Source organism: Oryctolagus cuniculus, chromosome 1 (assembly GCF_051225735.1).
Source record: "Oryctolagus cuniculus isolate XC-2025 breed Fujian yellow rabbit chromosome 1, ASM5122573v1, whole genome shotgun sequence".
Classification (NCBI taxonomy): domain Eukaryota; kingdom Metazoa; phylum Chordata; class Mammalia; order Lagomorpha; family Leporidae; genus Oryctolagus; species Oryctolagus cuniculus.
In genome coordinates, this window is record NC_142867.1 from 65,518,942 (window position 1) to 65,545,667 (window position 26,726).

Sequence of the window (26,726 nt, forward strand, 5' to 3'; positions counted from 1 at the left end):
GGTGATTGGTTACATTTTCATCCCTCTCTTGCTCTTCACAGTGTGTTTCCTGGCTGTTAGTGACCTGCTCACCACCCCTCCCTCAGCATCGAGCTCTGTTGTAAATACATCGCACCAGAGGCCACTGTGATGCCGCTGTCTCCTCACCATCCTGCCCGGCCACGTGACACCGGCTCCCTGTAGACGGGCATTCCCAGTTGTACAAACCGTTCTGTGTATTCCTGCCAAAAGCATTGTTTTCCAGGGTCCCCAGCTGTTCCCCTTTCTCTGCACAGGGCCCAGCCCTGCCTTGCCTGGGATGAATCCTCCGGAGCTGCTACCCTGGGCCCCATTCCTGGCATCTGGCAGTGCACGTGGGTCCCAGTGTCTCCAGACTCAGGGACCTCCATTCCTTGAGAGTGTTCTTGGCATTGTCCTGCCCTCTCTCCTCGGGTAGAAAATGCACAAGGTGGTCCCTGTTTTTCCCTTGAAAATAAAACACCAGGCAGGTACCTTTTTATCCGTCTTAACACTTCCAGGTTTGGAAAACCCAGAGAGGCCAGGCTTCCATCCTTAGGTACAGGGAGGGGTAGTGGGTAGATAGTATCCAAGAAACCCGCCTGAAAGTCAGGCCAGCAAGTCCAAGCACATGGCCTCCCACTGGGAGAGCCCCCGCTCTACTCCCCCACGTCTGGGCACCTGTCCTGGGCTGAGGCCAGGCTGCTCTAGGGGCCTCTTGAGCCCTCAACTGCTGCTGAGCAACCCAGGTTCAACACAGCCCATGCACAAAGCCACAGGCTAAAGCCTGGGAGTTGTTTTTTAATAAATTTAACCATTTCCATAGTTGGTTCCTGGAGGTGTGCAGAGTGCCCGCTTGCCTCTTCTAGCCCCACCGTCTCTTGTGGCCATTTGTGGTTTCCCTGTCACTCTACAATACAGTCCAGCAGTCCCAGTCTTGTCCTCTTCCAGCTGCCTCGTCACTCTACTGTGGCCTCCCCTGCTGCCCAGGCACGCTGTTTCCAAGGGTAGGGAGGGGCTGTCTCCTGCAGCCCATCTTTTCTGTGCCTGTCTTAGGTGAGGTGTAGCCCCTTCCACGTTTCCATCCAACAACTTCCTGTCCTGTCCTGCTGCACGGTCTGGAGTCTGGGACCCACTTTGTTTCTTTGTTATTTATGACCTTGTTTAAAGAAAATAAATATCTCCCAACCTTTATTGGCCTAGTTCTCTGTGATGTTGTCTTTTAAGACTTGTTTGAAAGAGGACAGACAGATCCTCTATCCATTCGTTCAGCTCCACAAATGGCTACTAGGGCAGGAGCCAGGAATTCCATCCAGGTCCCCATGTGGGTTGCAGGGCCCAAGTACCTGGGCTATCATCTACTGCCTCCTGGGTGCATTAGCAAGAAGCTGTATCAGAAGTGGAGGTAGGCACTAGCATAGTTGGTAGAACTGCTCCGTGACGCATCCCTTATGGGCACTGGTTCATGTTCTAGCTGCTCCACTTCTGATCCAGCTTCCTGCTAATGGCCTGGGAAAAGCACTGGAAGATGGCCCAAAGTGTTTGGGCCCCTGCCACCCATTGGGAGACCCAGAAGAAGCTCCTGGCTTTGGCCTGGCCCAGCCCAGGTGGTTGTAGCCATATAGGGAGTAAGCCAGTGCATGAAAGATCCTTCTGTCTCTACCTCTAACTCTTTAAAAATAAAATCTTTAAAAAACAAACAAACCCACAGTCCCATATAAGACGCAGGTATTTCCAGCGGCACTGTCACCGGCTGTGTCACAATACCCGCCCTTGTGGCGTTGTCCTTATCTACAGGTAGGGGATGGTTTATCGGACTTAGTTGCCAAAGGACTTCAGAAATGCCTCTCCCTGTGGCCCATCAGTAACTTACGCTCTGCCTTCTCCCCAGATCCAGTCTCCACTGCAGTCAGCAGGACCTCCATTCCAGTCCCATCTCCCGCTTACATGCTGTGCTGACTTTGGCCCAGGACAGGACCATCTGGGTCTCATCACAGCCCAGTTTATTACCTGGGGGCCCGTCTATCTCCTCCTGCCTCCCAGGGACAGAAATGGTCACTACAAAGAGACTTTCAAACACTGAACTCACCTCTCCTGATACTTGCTCTTCCTCCGGTGGTCCCTGACTCCATCGGTGGTGGGTAGTACCATCCCTCTAGTTGTGCAAACCAGGCATTCGGAGGCCCCCGGACTGTTCTCAGTCTTACACCCCTATCCACTGCACCACCAAATCCCGCCCTGTTTGTTGATGTCTCTCTTTTCCAACCCACAGCCACTACCCTGCTGCCCTCAGCTTAGGCGACCTGGGTGCCATCGCTGATTTCCTGCCAGGGCCTCCCTCTCCCTAAGTCCACACACTGTCGGAGTCATCTTCCTAGAGACTTTGCAACTAGGCTGGCTCAATTAGAATCCAAGGTCCATCCCTTACTAGCTGTTTGACGTAGCAGCATACCACGTGCACCAGTTTCTTTAGCTGAAAAGTGGAGTAGCTGGCATGTGGTAGACACTTTGTTCCTTTTGTGTCCCTCCTGAATTACATCTAAGACCTTTTTTACTCGGAGTCCATGACCAGCGGCATCACTGGGAAGCTTTGTTGAATCGGAACTAATCATTTTAACAAGCACATTAGTATCCAAGAAGTTCTGGTTTAGGTGATCACTAAATACCCTGGTAAAGCGTGAGCCCCCATCAGAGGCTCAGGCCTTTGCTGGGCTATGTGTCCTCTCGTCCACAGGGGGGCAGCATGATCACTTGTGTTCAGGGTCACTGGAGACAAGTTACTTTGGTTCTGGCAGAAGTCAACATAATTGCAGAATTTTGAACACCAATTTAACTCACTCGCCACACATCTCACTGAATCCTCAAGGCAAGTTTATGAGATAGATGCTGTTATGTCCTACTACAGATAGGCAGTGAGTTCCAAATTCATACAATACAGGAGTGACTGTCAGAATTCAAACCCAGGTTTCCACAACACATTTCCTCCTGAATGATCCAAGAGACCCTGGGTGGAAGTCACTTTGGCCCAGCTACCTAAAAATAGGAACTAAGCCTCTTTAGGCTTGATGGATGGAGGTGGAGAGCGAATGAAGTGTTCACAGAGCTTCGTAGCAGGTGCTGTGCCAGGTGCTTAGTCTCCTGTCATCCCTCGTGTCCGTGTGAGGTACAGGCATCACTCCCAGTTTAAAAGCAAGGTAATAACAGCTCTGTGAAATGGTTAGGCAGCAGCATCTTTGTATCTGATTCCAGGACTACTGGGCATCCACTATACCCCAGCAGAGGGGTCCATTCATACACTGTTTTTTTTGTTTTGTTTTGTTTTTTAAGAGGCAGACCTCTCATCTACTGGTTCACTTCCCAGATGTTCTCAGTGGCTTGACTGAAGCTGGAAGCCAGGAACATAACGCAGGTCCCAATCACTTGAGCCATCACCCGTTGATTCCCAGAATTTTTATTAGCATGAAGCTAGAATCTGGAGCCAGAATTTGAACCCAGGCACTCAGATATATGGGGTGTGAGTGTCCCAACCAGCGCCTACTGCTAGGCCATAATGAGCACCCCCATAACTGTCCTTGAAGAACCTACAGGTCAGCATACAAGGGCTTTTCAAAGTTCATGAAAACTGCGGGGGCCGGTGCCGTGGCACAGGTTAATCCTACACCTGCAGTGCCAGCATCCCAAATGGGCACCGGTTCGAGTCCTGGCTGCCCCTCTTCCAATCCAGCTCTCTGCTATGGCCTGGGAAAACAGTAGAAGATGGCCCAAGTGCTTGGGCACCTGCACCCACGTGGGAGACCAGGAGGAAGCACCTGGCTCCTGGCTTCGGATTGGCACAGCTCCGACTGTTGCGGCCATTTGGGGAGTGAACCAACGGCAGGAAGATCTTTCTCTCTCCCTCTCACTGTAACTCTACCTCTCAAATAAATAAATCTTTAAAAAAAAAAACACAACTGCATGAAGTTCAAAGATTGTTGCACCAAAACATTTTAATTCCATTTTCCATGAACTTTTTAAAGTACCCTCATGTGAACGAATGAAGGGAATAGGAGACCCCCAGAGCCAAAAGAGCATGTTTGGGTTAAATCAGAGGCCATTATCACATACTAAAGAAATGTCCAACGGGAGCTCCTTCCCTGCAAGGTAGGCAAATTTTGGAAGCCAACAGATGTGGGAGGGGGAGCATCTTGAGGCTGATAAGACTTGCAAAGAGGGCATGACTTCTTGGCACCATACTTTAAGATTTATTTTTACTTATTTGAAAGGCAGACTGATAAGAAGAGACAGAGACAGCAATCTCATCTGCTGGTTTACTTCCCAAATGTCTGCAACAGCCAGGGGTGGGCCAAGACAAAGCATAAAGCCAGGAACTCCACCTGGGTCTCCCACGTGAGTGGCAAGGACTCAACTAGGTGGGCCATCATTTGCTGCCTCCCAGGCTGTACACTGGAAGCTGGGACTTGAACCCAGGCTCTGTGACAGGGGCTGTGGTTGTCCCCAGCACTGTCTGAACAATGACACTAAATGCTCGCACCTTAATGAGGCTCTCAAAATGAACCCATAGTCAGAATCTAGAAACAGGACCACACTATCTAAGGGCTGAGGCAGGGAGAGCAACTAAACCTGTTTGGAAACAGGCCAGGGAAAGTTCAACAAAATAAGTAGCATTTGAATGCTGAAACCTCACGCGGTGGCGGGGAGAAGGGTGGGCCATCCATTTCAGGTAGGGGAGCAGCGCAGAGAAGTCCTGTCGACGCTGGGAAGATCCGTGTGTGACAGCAGGTGAGCCAGGAGGGAAGTCGGGAGGCAGGGCATGAAGGTCTTGAGAGGCAAGAATGGGGACTTCCCAGAAGTCGCTAAGCAGGTTGGAGACAAGATCAGGTGTTGTCTCAAGGAGTCACCATGGTAACCTGTGTGGAGTTACTGGTGGGCACCAGACCAGACGCTGGGAGATGGGCAAAGGGGCAGCTGTGGTAGCCTGGGGCGGAGACTAGGCTGTGTACTCAGCGAGGACGGCGGCCACAGGGATGCATGTCGGAGGCAGGCCCCGTATTTTAGGGGTGGAGTAAACAAGACAAGCCAGGTGGATTCGGAGAGCGATGGGCCAAGGACCTTTACGTTGGATTCAAGGGCCTCTCAGAACGAGGGTGGGGAGCTATAAGGTCAAGAGTTTGCCAAGAGAAAAGCACGGAGAGAGAGAAAAAGGCAGGAACAATCCTCCCTGCAGGGACAGTGTTTGGTTTGTGATCTTGGAGCCAGCGCTTCTGCCCCAGCTGGCCACGCCGTCAGCAGCCAGAATCAACACATTCTTCATCTGGGCCCAGGCCTCAGAGCTATGTAAACTCAAGCAGCTCCCTTATTCCTCGAGCTGGCTTCCTCTCCCTGCAGTTTGCTAGAAAACCTCAGGCCACAGCCAGGCAGGGCCTTGGCACTTGAGACTGGCCAAAGGGGGCTAGCCTCTTCCAGGTGGGTGAAGGGAACAGTGGACCGAGAACTTGAGAAAGATTTTTTCCTAATGATCAACAGGGATGCTACTCACCAATAAGTAAGCAGACTTGATAACTGACCCAGGTCAGACCAGAGCAGCAGAGCCAGAGACAGCTCAGGCAAGGACAGCGATTTGCCCAAGGTCGCAGAGCGGCACAGTCTGACTGGCGCTCAGTCCAGGAGCTCAGACAAGTGCCTGCCTTGTCAGTCCCATGTCACACAAGGGAGATGGAGGGAAGGCGGGCAGGTGCCGAGGAAGGCAGCCTGGCGACTGCAGGGTTACAGGCCAGGCTTGGTTCAACCTCTTACTAGCTGGGCAACCTCTGGCACATCACTTCTTCCAGAGCTTTGGCTTCCTCATCCCCGAGCTAGGGAAGGAATCCTTAACTCACAGTCTACGAGGGCTAAGGGAGGCCTGAGCATTTGAAATACAGTGGCTGTGTGCTTCCTGTTGGGAGAACAGTGCGTCCTGACTGGGAAAGGGAGGGCAAACCCAGGCAAGAGCCATCAGATCCCAGGTCTGCTGGGTTTCCCTCCGGGGCCTCACTTGGGGGCGCTGCTTCAAGCAGAATCAGCTGAACTTGGGGCCCGAGAGCTGCCTGGTACTGGGAATTCTGGCCTGGGAACGTCCTCCAAATCTTTTTCACAGTTTTATTTTTGTCATAAATCATCACCAAGCATTTGTCATTTCTAACCCCGTGTGATTAACATTACAGCCACCATCACCACTGTCTATACCCAGAGCTGCCTCTTACCAGCCCTGCAGACACGCGGTACCTTGTGCTTTTTGCCTCCATGAGTTTGCTTGCTCTAGGGACCTCACGTGAGTGCAGTCAGACCACACGTAGCCATGCCTGGCTAATCTCACTAACGTTCTCAAGGTCCACCCCTGTCGCAGCATCTACCAGAATCTCCTTTCTATTCACAGCTGCACAGGATTTCATCGCGCGCATATGCCAGGTTCTCTGTGTCCATCCATCTGTTGGTGGACACTCAGGTTGCTTCTGCCCTTCGGCTGTCATGAATCATGTCACTACGAGCGGGAGTACACAGCACAGATGCCTGTGAGCGCCTTTTATATTCTTTGAGATATAAACTGAGGGGTGGGAACATGGGGTCATATGGTGGTTCTAAGTCGAAGTTTTAACAAACTGCTTTTGTTAGGAAGGAAGTTAGAAACTAGCCTTCGCCTGTGAGAGGGCCTATGGAAGCTCAGAAGCAGCCTGCCCATGCCCACGTGACTACCAGGTCCTGCCCACGCCCTAACTTGATAGGCAGCCTCAGCCTTCTCCCGGGGAGCGCTCATCCCCGGGGAATCTCCTGTTCCTGCAGCCAGATGGGCTACCCAGCCTGGTAACACTGGGTAAGAAAACCTTTGGAGGAATTTACCTATTTCACACCCAGCAAATCCTTTGTCCAGGAGAGGAAGGAGAAGGGGAAGACCTGGACCAGTCCCTTCAATCCCCAGTGTGAATACAGACCGAGTGGTCAGCTCTCAGCTCTCTCCTGAGCCGCCCGCCTGGCCTGCAGGTGTGTTCTCTCCGTTAAACCACGCACCCTTGCTCGCGCGATCTGCGTGGCAGGGCGTTCTCGCTCACATTCCGTCTGGGGAAGGGCCCATCCGTTCTGATGGACGCCCCACCCATCAAACCTTGCTACCTCGCTTCCCACTGCGCTCTCACATCTGAATTCTTTCTTGCACGAAGACAAGAACCCGTTCCACTCATCTCTGCTAACAGGTTGCGGGGCAGAGGTGGCAGGATTCCCTTGTTCCTCCACGGTGACAATTCCTGTTCGCTCTGTGGTTAGAAGGGCATCAGCGATGGAGATCCTAGGACCCCAGAACCTGTAGAGCATTGTGCTGCCTCACAGGGGACCATATATAGTTTTTAAAAGATTTAATATTTAGGGGCTGGAGCCATAGCACACTAGTTTAATCCTCTGCCTGTGGCACCGGCATCCCATGTGGGCACCAGTTCTAATCTTGGCTGCTCCTCTTCCAATCCAACTTTCTGCTATGGCCTGGGAAAGCAGTGGAAGATGGCCCAAGTGCTTGGACCCCTGCACCCACGTGGGAGACCTGCGAGAAACTCCTGGCTCCTGGCTTCGGATTGGGGCAGCTCTGGCCATTGTGGCATTTGGGGAGTGAATCAAAGAATGGAAGACCTTTCTCTCTGTCTCTCCCTCTCACTGTCTGTAATTCTACATCTCAAACAAACAAAATCTTAAAAGAATAAAAGATTTAATATTTGGTAAATGGGGAAAAATACCAGCTTTCCAAAAGATGACAGAACATAAAGTTAGAGAAGTCTTCTCTCCTGAGGAGGCACACTGGATTTCCAGGACTAAAATTTTAGGCTTATCAAAAGAAAGATACAAATCTTTCAGGAGTTGGAGAGATGTTAGACTATGGATTCATTACACACCTGTGAGTTGGAGCAACAAGCCAACCAGCTGTCACTGCCCACTCCCTCACACAGCCCCCGCCTGGCCTTCAAAGTCCAAACCAAACATCACGGGAGCCCCATCACATGAGACACTCCTGTCCCTTGTGACTTGGCACCATTCTGTATGTTTCTCCTTTCGCTAGTGTTTCCCTAGTATCGTCACTATCTTCACAAAGTCAGCCCGGCATATCCGAGGGTTACACATCTGGATTCGCCCAAATGCAGATCAAACAGACTGGGGAAGAACATTGTGCCTGTACTCTACCTGTACAGACTTTGTTATTCCCTAACCCATAAAGCCGTTTCTATCACAGGAGGTATTAGAAGCAATCCACGGGGCTTTTATACAAAAGAGTATGCAGAGGATATATGCAAATATTCCATTTAAATTTTTTAATGATTTGTTTTGAGAGAGAGAAAGAGATCTTCCCACCTCTGGCTCACTCCCCAAATACAACAGATGGGGCTGGACAAGGCCAGAGCCAGGAGCCCAGAGCTCTATCTGGGTGTCCCATGTGAGTGGCAGGGACCAATTACTTGAGCGCCAGCTGCTGCCTCCCAGGTGTGCATAAGCACGAATCCGGAACAGAAGTGGAGCCAAGACTGGAATCCAGGGAATCCAATATGGGGCGCAGGTGTCCCAGGTGATGCCTGCCCCTAAGCCTGCATCTTCCATAAGGGACTTGAGCATCCAAGGATGCTGGACTCTAGGGAGTCATTACTGAGGAATGGTATGTTAATATCCTAATACTGGCACTATGGGTTTGCTTCCCTGAGAACTTTTCAAGGGCCTGGTTTTAGTCAGTCATCCCAGCGTCCCCAGCCTGAGCAGAGGGCCTGGCACAGAGGCCATACTAGGAATGCAGATTGTGTCTATTCACACACCATCCACGGCTGTACCATCCTTTGCCCACCGAGCTCCTCTTCCAAAATGCACCTGCGGAGCTTTGGAAAGAGCAGGGGTCTCTGAGCAAGGGCACTCTGCTTCCAGCATGGGCTCTACACTGACACACTGCAACTCCGGGCAAGCCACTGGACCTTTCTGGGCTACAGGAGGAACTACTGACCTCAGGCCTGTAGTGACGTCCCATCTGAAAACGTGAACAATCTTATTTATTTGATATATTTATTGGAAAGGTAGAGTGACAGACAGAAGAGACAGGCATCTTCTCTCTGCTGGTTCAGTCCCCAAAATTGTCTGTAACAACCAGGGTTGGGCCAGGCCAAAGCCCGGAGCCACGAACTCCATCGGAGTCTCCTGTCTCCCACATGGATGGCAGGGGCCCAAGTGCTTTGGCCATCACCTGCTGACTCTCAGGCTGCATTAGCAGGCAGGTGGATTGTAAGCAGAGCAGCTGGACTTGAACCAGGCACCCTGATGTGCTATGTGGGCATCCCAAGCGGCTGCCTAGCCCACCACAGCACAACACCTGCTCCAGTGAACTTTAAAGAAGGGCTAGAGGTAGTTATTTCTAGGGGTCCCCCTGAGCCATGCCCTTAAACCATTCGCCAAAAACATCGTCACCACCAGGTTTCCTGGTGCCTGGAATCCATCCTTAGCACCTCCTTTTGAGATCATCCTTGATTGCACCAGAACTCCCAAATGAAATGCAAAACTGTGCCCCTGGCAAGGATGTGGGAACCCCCTCTTGTCATTCAAACCTTAGAGGGAGCGGGCAGATCCAGTGCTGATGAGGAAAGTGAATAGGAGGGGAAGGCGGTGTGGCTCATGGGACACCGGGAGGAAGCACCTGGCTCCTGGCTTCAGACCGTAGCAGCCATTTTGGGGGTGAACCAACGGAAGGAAGACCTTTCCTCTGTCTCTTTCTGACTATAACTTTGTCAAATAAAAAAAAAAGTGAATAGGAATGAGGGATGGGGCTCAGAAGAGGGAGGCACAAGGCAGACTAATTCCTAAGGGGGAGAAAGCTGTGTGGATCCCAAGGTGAGGAAGACAGAGAGGTTAGAAGCAGCTGGGGTGGGGACTGGGCCTCCCTGGCTCCAGAGGCTGGCCATGCCCCCAGCTCTGTGATCTCAGGGGAGCCCTTGGAGCCCCACTCTATCTTCTGTTGCCAAAGAGGGTGATGAGTGTTGGGAGCAGGATGTGGGAGTTGAAAGGAGGTGATCAAGAGTGGGCCCAACGTGTGTTTCCTCCCCTCCCCCAGCCCTCAGCTGAACGAAGGCCAAGGTCCCTGTCTCCAGCCCCTCCCCTGCACACAGGCGCCGCTGGCTTCTCTCGGCTGGAGCAGCCAGGGCCCCCAAACAGGGCACTCTTTGAGTGGCTCCATGAAAGGGTAGTTTGTGCTGCTCTGGCACTGCTGGACAGCAGCCCCCCAGCATCAACACCCTCTCGCTCCCTCCCAGTTGCTCTCCCTGCACCCTCGTGTGTGAAAGAAAAGGGGACAGGTAGGATGGCATCTGCCCCCGCCTGCCCCAGGCACACCCTCACCCTTGCCATCCTGTTCCTGGGGAGCCAACGAGGAAGCCCTCTCAGGCTTTCCAGCTGTGGGTTCCCTCCTTCCTTCCAGCTCCCACAGACCTGGGGATGCACACCACGCAATCCCCGCATGTTTACAGCCAATGCTCAATGCCGACAGTGGGGTGAACAAGTTTTACCTGCAGGGCAGGGAGCAGGTTGCCTCATTTTCTTGGACTGTCAGAAAGCACCCTGCCTGGGGCTGCTCACCCAGTAGCTGTTACCACGCAGAAGAGAGTCATCCGAGTATTCAACAGAGCTCTGCATCTGACACAGCTGTCCGCCCTTAGCCATCAGAGGACGCACAAGGGACAGAACTTTTCAACACCTGGGAAAATGTTGGAAAGTTCCCCGCTAAAACTGTTGGCTCCAAAAAATACTGCCAATGGGAACACAGTGGCAGCAACATAGCGCTCAACACAGACAATGGCAGGCTAGACCTGTGCTGACAGGCAGACCTGGGTTTGAGTCCTGGAGCTGTGTGCTCTCAGGCAAGTCTCACTTTCTCTGACTCAGTTTCCCTCAACTATCCAGTGGGCATAACGGCAAACATCAAAGGAGGCAAATCCCTCTAAGCCCTTCAGCACCAGGCCTGGCCCACGGTAAACATGTGACTGCTAACGACAGAGACAAGTCACTGATGGAGTCTTCCTGAAGGGAGGCTTGCAGATGATACAGGGCCTGGTGCCAGGCTGGGTAAGGCTGTGATGAAAACATCTAGCAGAAGAGTGCAAAAAAGAAAATTAGTAACAGGCAGTACCCCAAGCCGTGTTCAGTCAGCCTATGGAGAATTGGCTACCAACCTGCTAAACATCACAGGGGTCACAAAGGCACCCCGCTTTCCAGCAGAACAGGTTGGCCTTTCAGAGGGCACCCAGTGCAAGCACAGAAGAGCGAGGCCTTTCCATTCACTGGCTGGCATGAGGTGGGGCACGTGGCTTTGGGATCATCCAGTGTAAACAGCACTGTGGCACCCAGCACCAGCTTGGCTGTGCCACTACCACCACCACCCCTGCCCCTGCATGCCTCACTTTCCACCGCACCTGCTCCATTTCCCTCCAGGAGGAGGAATGAGAAATCGTTTTAAAAATGAACATGCTGGGGATGGCACTGTGGGTGCCAGTTCGAGTTCTGGCTGCTCTTCTTCCGATCCAGCTCTCTGCTATGGACTGGGAAAACAGTGGAAGATGGCCCAAGTCCTTGGGCCCCTGCCCCCGTGTGGGAGACCTGGAAGAAGCTCCTGGCTCCTAGCTTTGGATCGGGCCAGCTCCAGTGTTGCAGTCATTTGGGGAGTGAACCAGTGGATGGAAGACCTCTCTCTCTCTCTCTCTGCCTCTTCTCACTCTCTGTAACTCTACCTCTCAAATAAATAAATAAAATCTTTTTTAAAAAATTAACATGCCAGAGCCGATGTTATGGAGTAGCAGGTTAAGCCACCGCCTATGACGCCAGCATCCCATATGGTGACTAATTTGAGTCCCAGCTGCTCTACTTCTGATCCAGCTCCCTGCTTATGCACCTGGAAAGGCAGAAGATAATACAAGTGGGAGTTTCAGCTCCTGGCTTCAGCCTGGCCCAGCCCTGGCCATTGAGGTCATCTGGGGAGTGAACCAGAGGATGGAAGATCTGCCTCTTCCTTTTTCTCTGTAATTCTTTCAAGACAAAACTAACATGCCTAAGGGGTGCCGGTGTTTACCAGTTAAGATGCCTGCATCCCATAACAGAGAGCCCGGGTTCAAATCCCAGCTCTGCTCCCATTCCAGCTTCCTGCTAACGTGTAGCCTGGGAAGCAGCAAGTGACGGCTTACTTAGTTGAGTCCCTGCCACCCATGTGGGCGACTCTGAGTTCCCAGCTCCTGGCTTCGGCTGTTGTGGGAATTTGGGGAGCAGACCAGCAGATGGGAGCTTTCTTTCTGTTTCTCTCTCCTTCTCTCTAAACAAAACGCTAACATTGTGGCCAAAAGCAAGGTGTTACTAATGGTAGCTCTAGGGCCAGGCTCACCTCCTGTTGCAGGCCCGGCCCCATTCTTCCTTCCTGGCCTCTAGGGAGCCTCCCCGTCTTCAAGACTCGCTCACATCCCTCCTCCCCATGAGGCCTAGGGCTGGGGGCAGCTCTCGGTGCTCTGCGTTCAGGTCTCCACTCGTGGTAAACGGTTTTGTGATGATTTGAGGGTCTGTCCTTTTAGGGTCGGCATCAATTCTCACCATCCCTGGTGCCAGCAAGGGCCCACCACCCTGTACGCACCCTCTATTAGCTTTTCGTCACTACAGTGACAAGATACTTGTGAAGGAAGGGGGTCGGCTCTGGCTACGGCTCTGCAGGTTCACAAGCCCAGATCAGGCCGGCCCCGTGGGTTTGGCTGTAGTGCAGCTGGAGGATGGTGATGACAGCGCGCGCATGGAAGACCACACGGCCAGTCAGGACATGGGGAGAGCAGCTGGGCCCAGCTGGGCTTTTATAACCAACCCTCTCAAAGCACAGCCTGCCGTGGGCATGCCCCCAGGGACCTAGGGACCGCCCCAACACCATTAATGGATCAACCTCCACCCTCTCAGCACCACTGACTTACAACTTTCCCCAAAGCTGTCCACAAGTTTGGGAGTCAAATCTCATTCAAACCACAGCACACCTCGTGAGATGTGAACACAGGCGGTTCCCCACCTCCCCCAGATCACAGTGCCCAGGGGCGACTCCGGGCTTCTCCCATGCAGCATTTGCACATTGGGCTCATGTGACTCTCAACCCAGGATGCATTTTGTCTCACCCCCTACTGGCCCAGCTCCCAGAAGCTGCATCCTGTCCCTCTCTGCGCCCCCCAGGCCAGGGCCTGCCCCCGGGAGGAAAGCTCATTAAGCACTTGTTCCTGAATTTGCAGCCAGACGTCCTAGGGCATCAGTCACCTGGCCCAGATGATTGATAACTACCACCTGGCACACATCGTTAATTAAAAGCACTTATGTGGAAAGCCCAAGATCTGGGGCCGGACTCTGGGACCTTGAGCGTAATTACCTAAGTCTCTATATCTGCCTCCTTATCTCCCAACAGAGATAATAACTGAATCAAGCGCACACGGATGGCACGAGCGTTCAGTAACCAAACAGGAAACTCTAGAGTGGGGCCATTGCTATGATAGCTCAGGGCGCCCTGGGAAGACAGGAGCAGTCCGGCCTGCAGGCCGTGGGCGACAGTAATTAAGCAGAATTTCCAGAAGCCTGGCGCACTCAGCACTAGGACCCGGAACGTCGTGACAGGCACTCACCAAGGCTCTGAGGCAGCCGGCTGTCAGGACATCAGGGCTCTTACCTTGGACAGCCCAGCGCTCCGGAAGCCGACATCTTGAAGGGCTTCGTGCGAGCTGGGGGCAGAGCAGCACAGCTCCCACCCACCCCGTCCTCCCTCTGAATGGCTTCTCTGTGAGCAAAACGGGCCCCCAGCCCCGCGAAGGAAGCTGAGCCAAGCACCCTGAACGACGTCGTCGTCGTCTGGGCCCAAGCGCTCAAATACCCTCGGCACCCGCAAGTCCTGCTGGGAAATGCTTCTCCTCAGACTCCGCCCACAGACGACCTGCCGTCCCCCCGGGGTTCGGGGGTGCCGAGACCAGGGGAGCAGGCCGCGGAAGGGGGGCCCCCACGCAGGCGCTGACAAAGTCGGGCAGTGCCGACTATAGCAGGCTATAGCACGCACCCTGGAAAGGCGACCCTGCAGGTAACCAGGGAGCGAAGTCACTCAGCGCAGATGCGCGCTAGGAAGAAGACGCGCTGGTTAAAGGGGGAGAGTAAAGTGGCCGGGACCCGGCTCCTCAGGGACCCGGGGCCAGACGCGGGGCGGGGATGGCGGGACTGCAGCACAAATTAAAGGTCACCGGTCACAATATCCTCAGCTGCGGAAAAAATGATCTGGAAAAACCCTTTTAATGGCTGTATTACAAAACGATCTCAACAAAAGGAGAGGAGGTCTCCTGCTGCTTTAAAAAAGAAAAACTCAACATGGCCCCAGCGCATGGGGCGCCCCCTGCTCAGGCTCCAGCGGAAGTCCTGGAGGAGGCCTCAAAGCCAACGGGCCTGGCCGGTCCCTCCTGCAGGTGTCACCGTTGTCACTTCTGGGTCCCCTGTGGTCAGAGTTGAAGGTGGCAAAAGCCCCACTGAGCACATCCCTGAGAGAGCCTGAGCCCCAGAACCTCTGCCAAGGTCTCCACTGCCCCTCCCCGGGTTATCCGTTCTGCTCTGACCCTCACGGCCACGGCAGAGGCCAAGGGGCCCCTGGTGAAGACCCACTCCTTGCTCCCCGCGTCCCGGATGCTGCTCTGCCTTCTCTCCTACCCTAGCTTCGGCTCCCAGCCTCTCTGGAGAGCAACAGGACACCACCGGCTGCTCTGGGCCAACATTTCAGTCTTCAGGGCTGGAGCTGCAGGGCCTGCGGAATTCCTGTCCGTACTCGTGTATCCACTTGTTGGCCACTAGGAGGGAGCAGGACCAACAAAAGAACAAGCTCACTAGTGAACAAACAGAGGCCATGCCTAGGAGCGTGGGCAGGCACCTCCTCAAATTCTGCACTCTAGTCCCCGCCCTGCAATGAACTCACAAGGAGCTGTTTCCCTGGGGTAAACAGCCAGGAGGGCATTGTCCTCTGGGAAAAGCCCAAGAGGTCCTGACTACTGCAAAGCCCAGAGTGGAAGCGCCATCTCTCATTCCATTCTAAAAGGCCACCTCCGCTCTGCAGCTGCTTCTAGGTAATCAGAGAAGGGCTGGCTTGGTGTTGTCAGTACCATCTCAGCACCAGAGCCCTCCTCCACCTCACTCAGTCCTCAGAGCTAAGATGCGCCAGCAACACATCTGTCCACTGCTTGCTTAGCGTTTACTTGTTAGCCACCTCCTGGGGGAGATGCGAGATGGCTGGAGGCAGTGGCTGGGTGGTTGTCTCTTGGGGTAGAGGATGCAGAGGGGTTCAGCCCCACCGCCCCGGTCCTCCTGGGCTGTGCTCAGGAATTAGGGCAGGACCCCCTCCTGACACCTGTCTGTGATGGGCCCCCACTCCCAGCCATCTCCCAGTCTGCTGGGGCACCTGATTGGTCATCTGATCATCTCATTTACTGTGGCACTGTGCTGAAGCTTCCGGAAGCGAGGGTGGGGTGGAGTGGGGATGGGGGGCCAGCTATGCTATTTCCCACCCAGCCCCTATCTCACTCCACTCTGCAACCCTCAGCTGGTTGTTCCCAGAAAGGCAGGGCTTACCCCACTTATCTCCCACCAGGACAGGACAGCCAGCATGAAGTGTGTCCCCATCGCCTTCGCCACTCCTGTGCAGGTTCCACCAAAACAGCGCCGCATTCTGAAAACAAGAGGGAGGCTCAGCCCAGGCCCCTGGCCCTCCGGACATGCAGGGGAAGGGCCGGTGCTTAGGGTCATTAAAGACACCGCTGCCCTGTGCAGCCCGGGGACAAGGCATGCACACAGAGTAGCATGTGTGGGCACTGGCTCACTCACACGTGGCTGGCTGGCGGAGGGCCTGCCCTGCTCCCCGCCTTGGGGACACAAATCAGGACAGTAGAGAGAGACATGAAACAGACCAGGACAGAGTAGCGAGTGCTAAGAGCAAAGCATGGGAGTCATGGGATCGGTGAGGGACGACACCCGACAAACCTACCAGGGGAACAAACTTCCCCCTAGAACATCAGCCACGGAGTCGGATGCCTGTCTTCCCACGCTCCCCTGGGACGCAGGCACTACTGAAATCCCATCTCCCTGCAAAGAAGTGGAGGCTAAGAAGGAGCAGTTAGGCCCCAAGCCCAGGTGTTCTGACTCCACATCCTGTGTGCTCTCCTCACACACACACATGCTCGGGCTTTGTGTCCTATACTCTTCCTGCAGACTGACTTCAGCCTTAGCCATCAGAAGTAGACAACGGCCCAGGTAGTGAAGGAAGCAACGGCAGCCTCCGTGTTCCCAAACCCCCTAGCAAACTGCAGATCCCCAGCGTCTATTTCTCCAAGTGCTTAGGATGAGCTGGCACGGTGCCGAGTGCCTTATAGGCGTGACCCATCCTCACTGCATTCCCGAACTAGTTCAGGGCTGCGGGGAGTCCCATCTGAAATCTGGAGGAAATAGCCATTTGCTAAACAGGCCACCCAGCACATGACCCTCCTGTATGCCCGGCTTCCATCTTCCATAGCTCAAACCCAGCATCTTGTTCCCTACGACCACTTTTCTGCGCGCGCTAGAGGGAGTGCTGGGGCTTTCCTCTGGGTGCTCGGTGTCTCTAGCTCTCAGTGTTGGATGAGCAAATGACTGAAGGAACTGGTCACTAGTAGAGCCTAAGGTGACTCACATCGAGTTCTTTTTGATTTTAAAAGATCTTGTTTTTTTGAAAGGTCGAATGATAGAGAGGGGGAGACAGAGAAAGAATGAGTGAGAGAGAGAGAGAGAGAGAGAGAGACAGAGAGAGATATCTTCCAACCATTGGTTCACTCCTCAATTGGCCTCAACAGCTCGTCTGGGTTAGGCCAGGAGCCAGGGACTTTATCTGGGTCTTCCACATGCGTGGCAGGGGCCCAAGGACTTGGGCCCTCCTCTGCTGCTTTCCCAGGCACATCAGCAGGGAGCTGGATTGGAAGCAGAGCAGCTGGGATTAGAACTGGGGCTCCGATGAGAGATGCCGGCCTCTCAGCCTATGGCTTCGCCCACCACGCAGCAGCTCCAGCCCCAGGTGGGCTTCTTAACTTGGAGGAGCTCTGCAGTGGCAGGGCAGTCGGATGTGCCATCATCTACTTGTAATGAAAGTGCAACCAAAATAACACAGAGGAGCGGGGAACGCGCTGTGGTCGCAGGAAAAGCCATGGGCAGGGGGAAACCTCTTCCCACCCCCTCCCAGAGCCAGCTCAGGGGCTGGCCAGCAGGGCAGGGAGGGTCAGCTGGGCGCTTGCATGAGCTCCTCACCTTCACCACTGGCACACTGAAGTTGGCGTAGATGAAGGCCGTGGCTCCTCCGGCTTCCACCGAGCTCAGCTGCAGCCCGAGGGGAAGAAGGCAGAGTTAAGAGGGCCGCCACCTTCTCTGCTGTGTCCCGTGTTCATCGTGATGTTCCTACACCGCTTCCTTCCCGGGACCGCGATTTCTACTCGGGGAGAAATACTTGGAAGCCCTTCGGGGAGGCTGCTCGGTGGCAGTGGTGTTGGCCTGCAGGGCCATGAGAGGGGCATGGTTTGGGACTCCTCCTTCCCTCTCCCTTCCACACTCTCACCTGCAGGCCTGTGCTTTTCAAAACCATCTAGTATGTGGGACCTCAGGGAGGCCTGTGTGGTTCAAATCCCACCACCTCTTGGCCGTCAGTGTCACCCCACCTGCCACCCTAACCCACGACCTACAACCAGGTCCTAGTTAGAGCCACCCAGTGTAGGCTAGAGGAGGGTGGGGGCCATCTGGTCTTTCTTTCTAGCTCCTATAATAGCTAATAAAAATGCTGTTTGACACAACATTCTGGGAGACTTTTCTCTTGAGTACTGGATAAAATCAATAGGTGAAATCTTTTTGGAAACCAGTTTTTAAAAATAGAGATCCATGAATAATCATTCAGAAAGAAGCCCTGGCCCCTCCAGAGCAAGACTCACATAGATCATGAACGTTGCCACTCGGTTCCCGGACTTCATTCTGTACAGGGGGCTGCTCGGTGACTGAGATGAAAACACAACATGCCATTGTTTTACATGGATGACATCAGAATGATACAGGAAGGGGTACAATGGGGGCATCCAGAGGGGTTGTAGTCCCGAGCTACACCTGTTGGAGTAGGTACCACCTGTGCTGACAGGTACTCCATACACTTTTTCACTATTTCTTAGGTATACATAAAAATTAACTGTAGACTAACCAAAACAGAGCTACTTGTCAGTGGCAAAAGTACCTATATGAGCAGTTAATTGCATCCTTGGATTCTCTAAAATAAGGAAATTAATATAGAAAATATTACAGATTATAAGACTGGTATTCTCAAAGATTTGCTAAAGAGACATAGTCCTTTTGTTGTTGTAGACAGTTGGAGATATAATTTACATACCATAAAATTCACCCACTCTAAGAGTACTGTTCAATGAATTGCAGTACATTTTAACGGTTGTCCAACTGCTCACATCCAATCTCCGAGCACTTCTATCCCCTGAAAAGCTTGCAGTCAGTTTCTGCTCCCACCTCAACCCTGGACAACAGTTACCGACTTTCTAACTCTACAGTTTTGCCTTTTCTAGAAGTCTCATACAAATTGAATCATAAAATATGCAGCCTTTTATGTTTGGCTTCTTGTATATAGTTTTTAGGATCCGTCTATGTTGTTGGATATAGCAGTAGTTAATTATTTTTTATAGCCCAGTGATATTCTATTGTGCAGATGTATCACATTTATTTATTATCCATTCACCTGCTTATGGATATTTGGGCTGTTTCCAATTTTTGGGCTTACAGATAGAGCTAGTATAAATATTCATGTACAGGTCTTTGTATGGGTCTGTGTGTGTGTATTTATGTTTTCAGGTAAAACATCTAGGAGTAGGATGGCTAGATCACATGCAGGTATACATTTAACTTTTTAAGAAAAGCCAAACTATTTTCAAAGTAGCTGTGCCCTTTTGCATTCTCACTAGTAGTAGGTGAGTGTTCCGGTTCCTCCCCATCCTTCCCAATAGTTGCCCTGATATTTTCTTGTTTTAGTCATTTTAATAGGAATGCAGTGCTATCTCACTGTGGCTTTAATTTACACTTCTTTAATGATGCTGAACATCTTTTCATGTGCTTATTAGTCATTCACTTATCTTCTTTGGTGAAGTGCTGTTCAAATAATCTCTTGCCCATCTTAAAAAATTGAGAAGTTTATCCTGTCACTGAGTTATAAACATTCTATATATATTTTGAATATAAGTCCTTTATCAGATACATGATTTGCAAATATCTTCTCCTAGGTGGTGGCTTATCTCTCCTTTTTTTAAAATATATTTTTTATTTGACAGGTAGAATTATAGACAATGAGAGAAAGAGAGAGAGAGAGAGAAAGGTCTTCCTTCCATTGGTTCACTCCCCAAATGACTGCCATGGCTGGCGCTACACTGATCTGAAGCCAGGAACGAGGTGCTTCCTCCTGGTCTCTCATGCGGGTGCAGGGCCCAAGCACTTGGGCCATCCTCCACTGCCCTCCTGGGCCATAGCAGAGAGCTGGACTGGAAGAGAGACAGCCAGTACTAGAACCAGGGCCCATATGGGATGCCAGCGCCTCAGGTGGAGGATTAACCAAGTGAACCATGGTGCCAGCCCCTGGTTTATCTTTTCATTTTCTAATGGTATTTTTTGAAAAGCACTGGACTTTCATTCTGATCAGGTCCAGTTTATCAGTTTCCTAATTTTATGGATCGTGCTTTGATATCCATCTAAGAAATCCTTGCCTAACCAGTGATCATAAATATTTTCTCTTATTTCTTCTAGAATTTTATAATTTTTCACTTTACACTTAGGCCTATGATCCATTTTGTGTTAATTTTGTATATGGTGTGAGATAAGGGTCTAAAGTCATCATCTTAGCATTATGATTATTTTGCAGATAGATATTGAATTGTTCCAGCACAATCTGTTGAAAAGACTGTATTTCATTCTCTGAGTTTCCCTGGCATTGTTATAAAAAAAATCAAGTGATCATAAAGGTATGGGTTTATTTCTGGACTCTGTTCTGTTCTATTGACTTCTGTGTCTGTCCTTACACTAGCACCGCACTGTCTTGATTACTGTAGTTCTATGCCAAGTTTTAAAATCAGGGAGTGTATGTCCTGCTTTTGTTCTTTTCAAAATTGCTGGCATTGTGGCAGTGCCAACATCCCATATGGGCACTGCTTCGAGTCCCGGCTGCTCCACTTCTGATCCAACTCTCTGTTGTGGCCTGGGAAAGCATCAGAAGATGGCCCAAGTTCTTGGGCACCTGCCCACATAGAAGACCTGGAAGAAGCTCCTGGCTCCTGGCTTCGGATCAGCTCAGCTCCGGCCACTATGGCCAATTGGGGAGTGGACCAGCAGATGGAAGATCTCTCTCTCTGCCTCTCCTTCTCTCTCTGTCTAACTCTGACTTTCAAATAAATAAATACAACTTTAAAAAGAAAAAAAACAAAATGCTCTATGTCCTTTACATTTCCATATACAATTTTAGAATCAGCATGTTAATTTCTACCAAAAAAAAAAAAAACTCCTGGAATTTTAATGAAGTTGGGGTTGAATCTATAGATCAGTTTTGGAGAGATTTTTATACTCCTCAGAAATCATTTTATACTGTCAGCAAAAGTGAGCAACTGAGATGCTGGTGAAAGGACAGTGACCAGAAGGAGGACAATCCTCATGGGGAGACCCCAGGAGAAGCAGGAGAGACAATTCCTTTCCAGACCACATTCTCCCCCAGCTAGCAAACCTCGGAAAGGCGGATGGCACTCGGAAGACAAAGAATCAGCAGCAGTCAGCTTGAAACTAAGCCTTTCAAATATTCCTGGAATAAGAATCTTTGTTGTAAGATTTCGATTAGTATTCCCTGACAGCCCTACAACAGCTCTGCCTCTGCCCTGGCTCCCCACCCCATAGCCCTGGCCCCACGGTCACCGTAGCATGGTCGAAGTGAGGCTCATAGTGCCCTCCGATTCCGTAGTTCACCACCTGGAGGTACTCCGCGTAGGGAGGCTGGACATCGAGGCCGGTGAGGGCAGCGATGCGGTGGTCCAGGGTCACCAGCATTGGGTCTACCGTGTCCTTCAGCCAGGCACTAAAACGTAGATTGCATCATCAATGCTCTGGGGCCACAAATGACTCAGTGATGTCTGAATGGATGATGTCAACCGCCAGAAGGCAGGCAGGCAGGCAGGAAACTCTCGTGTTTACAAAGATACCCAAGACAAAGCTATTGCTTTCAAAGGCTCCTGCATTATGGAAGAAAAGACCAGCACAAATATAACTAAGTATCCATCAAGATAGAAAAAAATGAAGACTTTCAATTACTGGGGAGTACAGAGGAGGGAGAAGTTAACTCTGTGAGGTATTGCCATACGATGGCGGCATTGCCATACGATGGCGGCATTTAAGCAGAAGTTTGAAGGGGGCATAAAGTGTCAATACTCACAGGTGGAAAACACGCAGGGATATTCGAGCCTTAAGAAGCAACATGAGCACAAACATGGAGGTGTGACTATGAGTAACACAGGCAGATGCCAAAGCACTTGGTCCATAAAAGAAGTAGGGGGAGATAAGGCTGGGAAAGTGGGCTCAGGGCATGAGGAAGCCGGGGACACGTGGCAAGGCATCTGGATTTTCTTGGTGGATAATGGGCAGTCTGTGAAGGTGTGTGGGCAGGAAAGAGATCTGGCACTGAGGGAGGGGTTCCCTGATGACCTCCGAGAGCCCAGTTCCAGGGAAGCTGTGTGGACAGAGCTACATCCAGAGGGTTGGAGCCTGATGCAAGAGGAGGAGGAGGAGATAGTTTTTTGATCTGAAAAGTGAAGAAAATACCATCTCCTCCCCTGAAATCAATGAATCTATAGATAAAGTTGATTTTTCTCTGACACAAGAATATTACAAGGGTTAGAGAAAGCAATTAGGCTGAGGTTGCATGGGACCTTCTTAAGCTGAGAAAATGATTCCTCACGTCAGAAGTCCTTAAATGGACCAGACCAAGTAAGTTCAGCCCAATCATTCGGAATCAAAGTTTTCATCACTCCCCTCACTTCCCAGCCACCCATGCAGGGGTTGGGCCTCTCCCCCAGGATGCCAGTCTCATGGCTTGGATAGATTCCTCCTCCTGCTGTGCCACTAGTCCTGACCTCACAGTGCGAATACAGGGTTGCAGAGGGAGGTGGCGGGGTGGGGGGGTGGGGGGAGCCAAGCTCCCTCCTCTGAACCTTTCCCTCAAGAGGAGCTGCTGGGCCAGGAGTCTGCTCAACCCTCTTGCCCAAGTGCTGGCAAGTCAGGCCTTGCACAAGTCAGGAGGCAGGAATGCACGGGACTGAATTCTCTAGAAAAGCAATCCTAATTAGGAGAGCAACTGTGCACTCATGTTTTGGTTGAGGGCATCCACACTTTTTCTCAAGTCCTGCTCCAATGGCCCTCTAGCTAAATCCTCAGACTATGTAACAACCTGGGTAAGGTCCTTGGGTGAGGAGAGTCAAAACTGCTTCCTCCTTTCAGAAAGGATGTATGGGTATGGACATGAACCCTGGGCTCTCCAGCGGCCTCTCTGGCAGCACCTGAGTGGCCGCTGCTGACCAGGCCATGTGGTGGCTCAGGCCCAAGGGCAGGCAGCGGGCAGACTGTCTCACCTTTTGCTGATGCGGTACTCCACTTGCAACTGCTGCTCCCCTGAGGCCACCACGGATCTCTGCAGCTGGTGGGGAAAACATGAGACGAGGTCCAGGTAGTCAGGGGCCACAGGGCAGGGCCAGGCCAGGGCTCTGTCATGGCCCCATGTCTTTGAAGTATAAGCACAATGATCTCCATTTCCTCCCTCATTAGAGGGTGTTTCGCAACACGGTACAAGCTTAAGGATGGTGACTGGTTGTAACACAGAAGGTCCTAAGTGACCAGAAGGCTCTTAGAGGTGAGAACAGCCTGTAGCACCGTATCTGGCAGTAAGGGTTCCACGATGGTTTGCTGAACTGGAATAAACTGGTATTTGAATCCCTTTTGTATCTGCAAGACCAGCGAGGCGAGGTCAGGGCTGCTGCTCATTCATCTCTGTGTCCCAGCGCTGGGCATGGGGCCCGCCCTGTGGGAAGCACTTGGTGTTTGCTGGATGAAAGAATGCCCCTGACAGCTGGAAGCCCTGTGCTCAGAGGCAGCCGCTCCTCTGGAACAGTGCTGTCTAAAGCCTTTCCTTACGCAGAATCAAACGCTCTTCTGCCGCATCTGCCTTAATCATGAGAATCAACAACAGGTTTGGAGTCACCACTAACTGAATGTCTCGAATTTGTTCTGAATTCCTGGGTTCGGTATTCACGTTATTTATGAAGTGCTTCTGAATTACAAAACCACTGGACTAGGGACAGAAAGACACTGTGTATTCACATAGGGTTGCGTCTGCTTCTGCCTCTGTCACCAGGATGCCATTTCCCTGCGGGCAAGGCCTCCTCCTTTCAGTGTGCACCCCCAGGCTCCAGAGGAGGCCGGGCAGGGACCTTGGTTAAGTGAACAAATGAATGGATGAGGCCGGGCCCTGGGCTGCAAGATAATCAGAGGCCCTGGGGCCAGGCCTGGTGCTTTCCAGGCAGTCAGGGGCTACCAGGGCAAAGAACCAAGGAAGACCAGCAAGACGGACCTCTGCTCTTCCCTAAGGCTCCCGGCACTCTCCCTGCCGCTAAACCAGGTGGACAACTTGGGCATGACCTCTGCCTTTCCCTGGGCCCACTCCCCACCTATAACATGCTGCGCATGAACAGCACATTCTGGGGAACTCTTCTCTGCCCATTGTTCTCCGAGAGCAAAACCAATGGCCTAGGGAGTCCTCTCTCACCCAATTACAGGGCCACCTCGCATTTAATTCCTTTAGCAATCCCTTACTGTCTCCTAACAAGTCCCTCGCTGTTTGGCACTTATATTTATGAGTTGTTCTCTGTCCCAAGCATTGTGCTAGGCCCTGGAAAAAGAGCATGTTAAACAAGACAGCGTCTCTGCCTGTAAGTCATCTAATGGGTCACAGTGGGCAAGAACAGGGTGCCACGGAAATATCAAGAAGGGCAACTCACCCATCCCTCTAAGGAACAGGACAGCTTCCTGGGATACCCACAAGAGACATGGGAATCATACAGGTGAAGAGAAGTCAAGGGTAGTGTTCCAGCAGAGAGCGCTAGAGAGAGAGAGAGAGAGCGAGAGCATGGCCTACTCACAGCAAAGAAAACTGCAGCTGTAGTGCCGGGTGGAAGGGGAGATGCGGAGGAGCGGGCAGCAGCCAGATCACAGAGCTTTGTAAGTATTTGAGAGTGAAAGTGACCTATCAGACAGTTTAAGCAGGACCACTGTTGTGGTGCAGCAGGTAAAAGCTGCCGCCTGTGACGCCCGCATCCCAGAAAAACAGTGGAAAATGGCCCAAGTGCTTGGGCCCCTGCACACGCATGGGAGACCCAGATGGCCAGTTCCAGGCTCCTGGCTTCCACCTGGTGAAGCCTTGGCTGCTGCTGACATTTAGGGAGTGAACCAGCAGATGGAAGATCTCTTCCTCTTTCTGTGTCTCCCTTTCTCTGTCACTCTGTCATTCAAATAAACAAAATAAATCTTTAAAACAAGTTTATTTATTTGGCCTTTTAAAGATTACTCTGGCTATGTGTGGCATAACATGCGGCAAGGCATTTCAAGAGCGATTAACAGGTAGTACCTGCTGATTTACGGTTTAGGTAGGAGACAGGAAGCTACCCCATGGAGCTGCTAGTGACACCACACAACACATAAGCACAGCACAAGTTCAACATCAAGGACCAAATAACTGACCATAAAGGAACAGGCTATTGTATGTGGCTCAGAAAGTGCTCCAGGAGTGGGCATTTGGCACAGTAGTTAAAGACACTAATTGGGATATATCATTTTTTAAAAAAGATTTATTTATTTATTTATTTGACAGAGTTACAGATAGAGAGAGACAGAGAGAAAGATCTTCCTTCCGTTGGTTCACCTCCCACATGGCCACCATGGCCGGCGCGCTGCGCCAATCAGAAGCCAGGAGCCAGGTGCTTCCTCCTGGTCTCCCATGCAGGTGCAGGGGCCCAAGCACTTGAGCCATCCTCCACTGCCTTCCCAGGCCACAGCAGAGAGCTGGACTGGAAGAGGAGCAACCAGGACTAGAATCCGGTGCCCATATGGGATGCCGGTGCCGCAGGTGGAGGATTAACCAAGTGAGCCACAGCGTCGGACCCAGGATATATCATTTTACCTGGGTTTGAGTCCCAGTTCTGCTCCCAGTTCCCGTTTCCTGGACGCAGCAGGTGATAGTTCAGATTGGTTGAGTCCTTGTGACCCATATGGTCAGCTCAGCTCCCAGCCCCTGCTGACGCAGGTATTTGGTGAGTGAACCCATTGCTAGGACATTGTTTCTCTGTCTCTCAAACAGAGAAGTGCTCTGAGAAATAAGTTTGCTCAAAGTACTGGTGTAGGTAGGCCAGAGTGGTCATTCCTGGCAGGACTAGTCAGGCAGGACCAAGACAGGCATGGGGTTTCAATGGAGTCTCTGTGGGTGGGTAGGATGTGGAGAGAAGCAATAAAAGGCCTTGGGAAAGGGAGAGTGACTAGGAAGCAGATGGATCCAATGCGAGCCACTGAGCCATCTGTGCTTGGTCCCCCTGGGGGAGCCATTACCCTATAAGGCGCACAGGACTGACTCTTGGGTGAGCCCCAGCCCAGATGGGCATCAGCCTCGCCGGCGAGCTGCTTCTGGGGAAAGGGAGTGTGGCCGGGTCCGTGCATGCCAAACGGATGACCCGACCACGAAGCATTCAGCGAACATCTCCGGGTGCCCCGCCTGTCCCATCACCATGGCAACAGAGCTGTTAGCAGGAAAAAGCCGCCTCTGCTGCTGGCCAAATGCAACCGACTGTTGACTCACTGAGAAGCTGAAGCTATGAAAATACATTGTTCTCATTCGCCAGTGGAGCTTAATCATCCCCAAAACCTTCTGTGCAGATTCTCGATTTGCCAGGAGTGCCCGAAGGAATGTTATTGCTCCCTCTCTCCCTCCGAGCCCGTCTGTCAGTGTCTCCCTTACGGTCACAGACCTGATGATGACACGCGCCCATTTAAACCGTGCAGCAGCTCTGCCACCACCTCCGGGATCAAACCCGGACTCCCCAGCATGGCCTGTGTGCATCTGCTAATGGCACCCCTCTGTCCAGCCCTCTCTCCCCACGCCTCCCACCCTGTCTCTCCCACACTTCAGCCACGAAGTGCCTCCCCACCCCCCGAACACACCTGCACGTGTGCTTTTGCCCTTACTCTGAAGTGGTGGACTTCACCTCCCCAGGGAGCCTGCTCCTCCCTCTTCTCCCCATCAGCTTTTCTTTTTTTTCTTTTCTTTTTTTTTTTTTTTTTTTTTTTTTTGACAGGCAGAGTGGACAGTGAGAGAGAGAGAGACAGAGAGAAAGGTCTTCCTTTTGCTGTTGGTTCACTCTCCAATGGCTGCCGTGGCCTGCGCGCTGCGGCCGGCACATTGCACTGATCCAAAGGCAGGAGCCAGGTGCTTCTCCTGGTCTCCCATGGGGTGCAGGGCCCAAGGACTTGGGCCATCCTCCACTGCACTCCCGGGCCACAGCAGAGAGCTGGCCTGGAAGAGGGGCAACTGG

The 26,726-nt window shown here is 52.0% G+C and overlaps 2 protein-coding genes across 6 annotated transcripts in view; one reads left to right on the forward strand and one right to left on the reverse strand.

The window, feature by feature from the left end:
- PPME1 (protein phosphatase methylesterase 1) overlaps positions 1 to 1,191 on the forward strand; it is an 80,397-nt gene extending 79,206 nt beyond the window's left edge. For both annotated transcript variants that reach the window (XM_070075305.2, XM_089330786.1), the window contains exon 14: positions 42 to 1,191. In XM_070075305.2, the coding sequence (XP_069931406.1) occupies positions 42 to 60 (19 nt within the window). In that variant the 3' untranslated portion in view covers positions 61 to 1,191. The remainder of the gene's footprint in view (positions 1 to 41) is intronic.
- Positions 1,192 to 14,286: 13,095 nt separating this feature from the next.
- P4HA3 (prolyl 4-hydroxylase subunit alpha 3) overlaps positions 14,287 to 26,726 on the reverse strand; it is a 38,598-nt gene continuing 26,158 nt past the window's right edge. Inside the window, exons 8-14 of one of the 4 annotated variants that reach the window (XR_001794134.4) lie at positions 22,725 to 22,789; positions 21,019 to 21,178; positions 18,009 to 18,071; positions 17,338 to 17,406; positions 15,637 to 15,733; positions 14,725 to 14,861; positions 14,287 to 14,513 (exon numbers count right to left, since the gene is read on the reverse strand). Coding sequence is in view for 3 of the 4 variants with exons in the window: in XM_008264084.5 (XP_008262306.3) it covers positions 14,791 to 14,861; positions 15,637 to 15,733; positions 17,338 to 17,406; positions 18,009 to 18,071; positions 21,019 to 21,178; positions 22,725 to 22,789 (525 nt within the window). In the remaining variant the exon portion in view is untranslated. Of the gene's footprint in view, positions 14,514 to 14,647; positions 14,862 to 15,636; positions 15,734 to 17,337; positions 17,407 to 18,008; positions 18,072 to 21,018; positions 21,179 to 22,724; positions 22,790 to 25,327; positions 25,436 to 26,726 lie in introns of those variants that run through there. The other 3 variants (XM_008264084.5, XM_051822340.3, XM_089330754.1) reach the window with 3 other exon arrangements.